At 42.4% G+C, this 8,207-nt stretch overlaps 1 protein-coding gene across 1 annotated transcript; it reads left to right on the top strand.

Moving 5' to 3' along the window:
- The first annotated feature begins 351 nt into the window (after positions 1-351).
- On the top strand, positions 352-6,887 carry dhrs7b (dehydrogenase/reductase (SDR family) member 7B). Its single transcript, XM_071533353.1, has 7 exons — positions 352-483; positions 2,106-2,292; positions 2,499-2,617; positions 3,516-3,726; positions 4,002-4,094; positions 4,185-4,337; positions 4,982-6,887. The coding sequence occupies exons 2-7, from the start codon at positions 2,139-2,141 to the stop codon at positions 5,185-5,187; spliced, it is 936 nt and encodes a 311-aa protein (XP_071389454.1). The 5' UTR covers positions 352-483; positions 2,106-2,138; the 3' UTR covers positions 5,188-6,887.
- Positions 6,888-8,207: the final 1,320 nt, after the last annotated feature.

The raw sequence follows: 8,207 nt of genomic DNA, 5'->3' as shown, positions 1-8,207 counted from the left end.
ATCAACCTTTTTTTGTATCCTAGTCCTAAGTACAGCTCAGGCGTTCTCCACTGCCTCCTTTATAGCCATAAGGTTCAAAGCAGGAATCAGTCTTATTTTAGGTTTCAAGGAAGCTCTGTAGGTTTGTTTGGCAGTTATGTTGTCACATGCAGGAAAAAACCTAACCAGTTGTGTAAAGTTTGGCAGCAAAGAGAAGGGTGTGTGTGTGCGTGTGTGTGATGAGTGAGTGAGTGAGTGAGAGAGCGAGAGAGAGAGTCTGCCTGTTGTGTCTGTGTCTACGGGGTTAATCAGACAGTTTATAGGCTGGTTCGTGTTCAACTTCAATTCCCACAATTCCTAGCGCAGTACACACACTGCCGGTGTAGCGCTCCAAGAAACACACTCCGGCCGTGTGTCCTCTTCTTCCGACCTCCATCCTGGTTCAGTCACCGACCCACTAAACTAAACCACTGTGCTGCACGACAGGACAACAGCTGAATTCAGGTGAGCTGCACGCTGCTCGGCTACATGCTAGCTTAGCATTAGCTTGCCAGTCAGCGGCTAAACTGTGGAAGCTAGTGAAGTTGTCCTGCCATTAGCTTGCACTGCTAGTCTGCTGTGCCTAGCAAGACAAGACACACATTATGTTCTGTTATCTGTAGGATTTTAACAAATAGGTGGATTCAGCAAACACCCGATCCACCAAGCCATAATTTTATTCCCTTAAAATTTCGACATTTAAAATTGCACTGCCCATAAGGTGTGTGAAGGAAGGTGAAGGAATGGTAATATGCCTGCTGTTTTTCAGCAGTATCCTGTGTCACATTCACACCTGGGCACTACTCAACAGGTGAAGTGCCTGGCTCAAGGGCAGTCGGCAGTAGTTGTTGAGGGAGGAGAGAGTGTTACTAACAATATAATACTTCCATCAGTGTTACTCGGGTCCAGGAATATGGCTGGTCATTTTTCTAATCTCTAGTTTCCCTGCGCCTAGATCCCCAATAAGTAATAAGAGAATGTGCAAAGCTTATCATTATTGGAGTAGAGTTAGGAGAGACTTTTCATAGACTCAACTGTCATAAGATGTCAGGTCTATTCTAAGAAATTACTAATCATAGCAAAATTTCCATTAGGTTACAAGTGTAGTCCACTGCATTTTCATACCTACACTGTTTTTATATATATATAGGCATCGAAAGCTCTATAAGGCACTTAGATGAAAGCATACACCAAATGGCATGTTATGTTCAATGCCCTTCATAGTCCATTTATCTTCTTTTCATTCAGAGGAAAAGCCTTACAGTGTTTGAATCCTGTCTTCTGAACTGGCAGAGTGCATGTGTGCGCACAAGTGCACAACATTGTTTGCATGTGTGTGTGCATGCGCATTGCATGATAGTAGTTGTCACTGTTGCTATCGCTGATTGTTTGTGCTGTGCTTTGGAAACAGGACCAGTGGCAGGGGCTTAACTAAATGACCTGGACATTAAAACATCTACAGTCCATTTGGCACTGGGGCATGGCATAAGGATTTACAGAATACACAAGTCAAGGTCACATTTTGGCTTGTCAAAATCCCCTTTTAGTTATTTTTTGTGTCTGAATATAGTAGTTGTTTGCAAATGCAGTGCCAAAATAACAGGCCTATATGGTATAGAGAGTTTCTGCCACATCATGTCACACCTCTGACGTTAATGGAGCTCAGGAGTCGCCTATGACTCGATGGCAATGAGACAAAGGTTTTTCATATCCTTGTCAAATTAATTGGGATGATGCATTTTTATTATAGCAAAACATCCCCGTAATAACAGTTACAAATGGTAGGCATTGCCCCAGTTTATGTGCTTCATATGGTACATTTTGGGAGGTTTTGGTTTGGGGGCTTAACAACATCTGCTGATACAAAGTAGCTCTTTTGCATGGTAGAGCGTAGCACCTATGGCCATTATTGCAATTCATTTGACTGTGATATAGTCTGTGAAAATTGTCTTGGAAGTGCCTTTAGTGTGGTGATATTCTTCATACAAAAGCAATGAATTTGAATGTTTTCTGCTGCGTTTAAGAGTTGTAGGCAATGAAAAGACTCTTCCAAACTTGATTTCTTTGAGTGTGTGTTTGTTTCCCAGGCAGCTTGTGTAGAGCAGGGGGGTGTGCCAGCCATGGAGCGTGTGACGGGCGGAGGCATGCTGCCTTTGGCTTTGGCAAGTCTGGGGGTCATGCTGCTATACCGGATACTGGTCCGTCTCAGACCAGGGGCTTCTGTCCAGGATGCTGTGGTGGTCATCACAGGGGCGAGCTCCGGCCTGGGGAAAGGTCAGTCACCTGGACATTGTTCAGCATACATATAGATATTCCTTTGCTCTATAATTCTGTCAATTCAAATGAATAGACAGCAGTTCATTTAGTTTGGGTAGGAGTTAATGTAACGTGATGAAATCTGCCAGTGTTGCGGTGCAAGTGCTAACATGCCTTACTGTGATATTCACCGTGAACAAGAGGTGTGTTTGTTTGCGTTGTAGAGTGTGCACGGGCCTTCCACGCTGCAGGGGCACGGCTTGTGCTGTGTGGACGAGATGCAGCGCGGCTGCAGCAGGTGGTCCAGGAGCTCACAGCAGGTTCAGCAGACGTACAGCGGCAGGTGTGTACACACACACACACACACACACACACACACACACACACACACAGTCAGATGCAACCAAAGAATATTCAGATTCTCAGACCATTCATGCCCCCACCAGAGGCCCTGGTCTGTGTCTTCCATACTTTATCATTTCTATTTCTATATATTTCTATCATTTCATACTTGAGGTGAATGAAATGCACCTTTCTCCTTTTAAAAAGTAGCTCATTGTTTAAAAGTAAATGTACAGCTTAAAGGGGAAGTTCATATTTTTTATAAGCCGATGTTATTAATCACTAATCACTCCTCCTTGGACATTCAAAAAGTTGTGTTTTTGTTTCTGAGAATCTGCCACTATCATCCATGGGGAATGAAACAATTTCTCTCAACTTTGCATGCAAGCCATTTCATTTACTGCCGCAACTGTAGTAACAAGTATAAGTTATAGAACTGTTTGAAAGGACTTTAATACGGTTTAGAGCAATGGTTTTATTACACATAGACTGGTTCTTGCATTGCTTACAAATACTAAATTGCCAGTCTCTCAGAAAAAAAACTGTTAAGAGTTTGATTACTGATCAATGGATAAGCTGCTAAAAATGCGGATCTTCCTCCTTTTAAAGAAGAAAAGGAATGCAAAAATGTAGTAAAAAACTGTAGTAAGGCTACTTCTACCATGTTTCTTGTTAGAAACCTAGATTATAGACTGCCAAGAGCAACATGTAAGTACTTGCGTAGTTACTTACTAAATTTACTTACATTAAAGGTGTTTTATCCCAACATTCGTTACCTTAGTGTTACTCCACTAAAAACTCTACTCCAGATCTTAGTAAGTATTTAATGGAAGCTTGACTGAAGGAATATGATTCTATTTTATTCTATTCTATTCTATTCTATTCTATTGTACCTACAGACATACGTCCCCAGCACGGTGGTCTTTGACCTGGCTGAGACGGAGACAGTGGACAAGGCTGCAGAGGAGATCCTTAAGTGTTATGGCCAGGTGGACATCCTCATCAACAATGCCGGAATCAGTTACCGTGGCAACATCCTGGATACACACCTTTCGGTTCAGCGGGATGTCATGGAAACAAATTACTTTGGGCCCATTGCTCTTACTCAAGGTTAGTGAGGAGAGAATCTGATATTGTCTGCTATCTTGGAAATCCAAAACTTCCAATTTGCCTTTTTCACTTGGACTTTGTCATATTAGTTCAAGGGACAACTGATCAAAATTCAACATACAGTGTTTTGATAACGGCTTGACCAATACAGGATTTGAAATCCAATAACAGCATGTCAAAATAACCAATTTTAGATTTATATATTAACATTACACAATCTCTGTATATATATCATTGTTTTTCCTCAGTGTAATTCTTCCCTCCTCCCTCTGCAGCCCTCCTGCCCTCCATGGTTCGCCGGCGCAGTGGCCACATTGTGGTCATCAGCAGCGTCCAAGGCAAAATAGCCATTCCTTACAGATCGGCTTGTGAGTAATGTTTCATCATTTAAAACGTAACGTCAAACACTATTTCAATCTGCTGAGTTGATGGGAACACTTTGTAACCTCTCTGGTCAGACGCTGCCTCCAAACACGCCACCCAGGCGTACTTCGACTGCTTGCGGGCCGAGATCGAGCGCTACGGGATTCCAGTGAGTGTGATCAGTCCCGGGTACATCCGGACCAACCTGTCGCTCAACGCCGTCACAGGGGACGGCTCCAAGTACGGAGGTAAGACAATGAACCGGAGAGATAACAAGTGTGTGACTACGTTTCCACTCAAGTAGTAAGACATTTGCACTGGACATATGTTTGTTGTATGCTTTCTGCTGTTGTCCTTCACAGCTTTTAAGCCCAGTGAGTAATTCAAGGAGGGGAAAGGCTTTTCTCTCTTACATGGATGCTATACATAAAAAAAAGTGATTTCTCAAAGTTTTATAACTGATTTATCTTAATCACACAACTTGTGCTTTGTCTTTTACTTTGGAGTTTTTAACTGTAATTTATTTGACAAACTTGATAAAATCTACTTTGATACAAATATTACACATGTTTTGGGGCTTGCACACAAGTGGATTGATGTAAGCAGACATCTACATTCATCATATTAGACTATATAGGACAGATATTTCACATTACTGTGTGTACATTACTGTGAAAATATCAACAGATAATTGGCCTTCATGTGAGCATAGCCATTGTCAGTATTAATAGTGTTGCCATTCAGTCAGTAAGATAAACACTCGAAGTACGAACCACAGCCAGGAATACAATCCCAACAATTGAACTGCTTCCTGTAAGGAGTCGAGGCAGAAAGTCGACTCCCAAGTATAATTGATGTAACATGTTTTCCTCCTGTGCAACATTGGTTTCAGTTTTGGACAAGACCACAGCTATGGGCCGGGACCCCAGGGACGTGGCTCAGGCAGTCCTGAAGGCCGTCCGTCAGAGGAGCAAAGACGTCCTTTTGGCAGGACCCCTGCCCTCCCTCGCCGTCTACCTGCGCACGCTGTGGCCCGCCCTCTTCTTCAAGCTCATGTCCTCTCGCGCTCGCAAGGAACAGAAACCTAAAGACGAGTGAGAGGGACTGATGCAGAGGCAGGCGAGGACCGAGAGGCTCGTGGGGCGTGACGGGGCAGGAAAGAGAGAGATACGGGAGACAAAGGGTCCAAGTAATGAAACTGTGAACGCCCCATTGGAGGCCAGACAGACGTGGGATGTGAATAGCTTCAGCACATCAATAACACTTTGTAGACAAACTCACATTGTCTGCAATGCTCTTAGTGTATAAGTTGGGGTTTATTTGTTAGTCTAGTAGTGTTGTAGTACTCGAGATCGGTCTTGGTCTCGAGACCGGTCTTAAGACCACATTGTGATGGTCTCGGTCTCCTCTCGGACTCGACTGCATTTTTACTCGGTCTTGACTCGGTCTCGGACAAAGAGGACTCGGAATTTTATTTCAAGACCAGTCGAGACCACAAGTGCAGTAACATCATTACCTGCCGGTGCATTGTCTGATTTATTTATTTTTTACTGTGATTGGATATAAAACTTTCCCCTTCAAATTGCAACCGATAACTTGGCTTATTTTAAGTTTGACAGTTTATTAACCATTAAACGCTGCCACCCTCACCCCCCTCTGAGCTGCATCAAGAAAGAGAACGCAGGATACAGGAGGAGAGAGCACCATGTGTGGCTGAGGAGGAGAGAATGAGAATAATACAATTTGCCTACAGAAATCACAGAGTGTTGCAAAACAGTTCTAAGAACAAGCACCGATTCCATACAGGCTCATGGCGCGTTCAATTCAACGCGGTGCATTAAAGCATTGCGACACAGTTATCGGTTAAATTATAATTTCACTAATGTTAGGCTTAAATTCCACAAGGTAATAACGTTACCGTTAAAGTCTGTAGTGCAGCAGAAGACGTGTTATCAGGTTACTGTTTATACCGTTACTAACAGGCGAGTAAATTGTGGAATTTTAAGTTTCACTTTCGTCTGCACAGCGGGGCTCTGGCAGGTTGAGTAGGGGAGAGCGGGGCAAGTTGGCACATTGGTCAAAGTCAAAACACTATAACATAAAAACAATTTGTAGCCTATACATGACAGTAAGTTTATGTTTCTTCTCATTTCAGGAATCAAAATAATTATACATTGTGACATAAAAGCAAGGGTCAGCTATAACCTGATAATAATTTTGAATGTTTTAGTGAAGCTATCTGCTCAGGGTGTTTTAACACTTCTGTTTCATTCTGCCCACTGTCTTCAGCCTTTCCAAAGGTCAGTGAAATCGAATTGCAATGTTTCAAAGGATTGCCTTCCGTCACCGAGTACATACTGTACATCCATTTGTATTTTACTTAAATTCCTAAATAATGCTTTCTTTCTTTTTGAATTTTAGCAGAGAAATGGTGTAAATGTTGAGCCATCACTCTGATTACATGGTCTTGAAAATGGACTCGCATTGGTCTGGTCTCGGTCTTGACTCGGTCTCGCCCCCCTTCGGTCTTGGTCTTGACTCGGTCTCGCCCCCTCAAAGTCTTGGTCTTGACTCGGACTTGATACGCTCTGGTCTTGGTCTTGACTCGGTCTCGGTTTAGGTGGTCTCGACTACAACACTATAGTCTAGCATCTAATACACTAAGCAGTAAACCAGCAAATAACAGGTTCTCATGGTTAATGTTTCTTTTCCTTCCTAACAGCTGTGGGTTGACCAGATTTGCAAGGTTGTATTGTCTTGTTCTGATTTACAAACATTACTGCAATTGAAGAATAAACAGTTTTTTAATAATACTGAAAACATTGATTTTATGGTTTAAAAACCATTGGTTTGTTTGTACTTGTCCTTAGAATCAGTGTTGTAGATTACAGAGGAAACTCAAAGCTCAATGCTCCAGCGATGTTTTGAGCAAGTGGTGCTGTTAACTGCTGGCATTCACTTCACATGGGGTTTACATGACCAGGGTAGATAGATTCATAGTTGTCGACAAAATGCCACCTAAACTTGCGTGTCTTGTCCTATCAGATTGTTGAGCTACTATCTCATTAGAGCCTCAAGAAGCAAATCAGTATCTATTCTGCTGTCCCACTCATGAAAGTCATCTTTAATAACCTGTTGTTTCAGTATTTTGATTACTGAACAATGGAACAAACACATTGAGATTAATGTGTACACATTACCCTACAGATGTACTGCTGGCCTTCAGATACCTTGCAGTCCATGCAACCAGATATGAAAACAAGTACTCATGCACAGGATATGATGTAACTATCCCTTGTGCTATTAGGACTTATGTAGAAACCTATGTTAGATGAAATGTTGATGTAGATTTGTACCGTGCTATAATCGTAATAAGGCTGTAAATCATGCACTGGGGGAAAGCCCCCACTGAAAACATCACTCGAACACTTTGTCAAATATTTCACATTTCACTATTGGCACAGCACCAGACATTTTGATTGCATGTCATCTTCATGGCAAACACGGAGCACACCGCTGAAAATGACAAGATGAAATCGAAAGTTACATGACCAGTACAACAGCGGCTGTCAAAACAAAACAGAAAGTGCGTTTAATAAATGTAGAGGGGAAATAATTTGTGAAAAGCTGCAACCAGCTTGGCGCTTTGAGAAGAACCAGCCAGGACGTTCGGAGGGGAAATCCAGATCGGGGGTGGTGGGGTATGAAAATAACTCCTCTTTCTCTCTCACACAGAGTTTCATTTTCATGATAAATGCCCAGCAATGGGTGGTCATTTTATGAACTGGCATGCCTTTCCTGTATGCTGCCACCACTGGCATGCACATTCAAGAATTAGGCTGCAACTGTTTAAAAAGAGCGTAGGCCTAAATGTTTTGGGGAAGCCAGCATGCATGAAAGAATAGTTGTGCTAAATTGACTCACTTGGGATTAGAACCTGGATCTCTGGTGCAGCAAACCTGTGCTTTACCAAGTGATGCATCAAGTAGGCTCATGTCTTCATAGCTGTGTCCCGTTTTAAAACATTTTTGGAACTAGCTGCTGGTCGCAGCTAAAAAGATTGCCTAAATTTGTCCAGATACATTTACCAGTCAAGTTTTTTTAGTGTTCAGTTCTAC

The sequence above is a fragment of the Centroberyx affinis genome, unplaced genomic scaffold (assembly GCF_046629955.1).
Source record: "Centroberyx affinis isolate AG114_WGS23_722 - 3 ecotype Tasmania unplaced genomic scaffold, CSIRO-AGI_Caff_v1 ptg002360l_1, whole genome shotgun sequence".
Classification (NCBI taxonomy): Eukaryota; Metazoa; Chordata; class Actinopteri; order Beryciformes; family Berycidae; genus Centroberyx; species Centroberyx affinis.
This window is presented reverse-complemented; position numbering and strand designations above follow the sequence as displayed.

Excerpts from the sequence above, each read along its gene's own strand:
- dhrs7b (XM_071533353.1), top strand. The coding sequence starts at position 2,139 with ATGGAGCGTGTGACGGGCGGAGGCATGCTGCCTTTGGCTTTGGCAAGT. Across the intron at positions 2,618-3,515 it reads CAGCAGACGTACAGCGGCAG|ACATACGTCCCCAGCACGGT; the intron begins GTGTGTACACAC and ends TTGTACCTACAG. Across the intron at positions 4,338-4,981 it reads GGACGGCTCCAAGTACGGAG|TTTTGGACAAGACCACAGCT; the intron begins GTAAGACAATGA and ends CATTGGTTTCAG.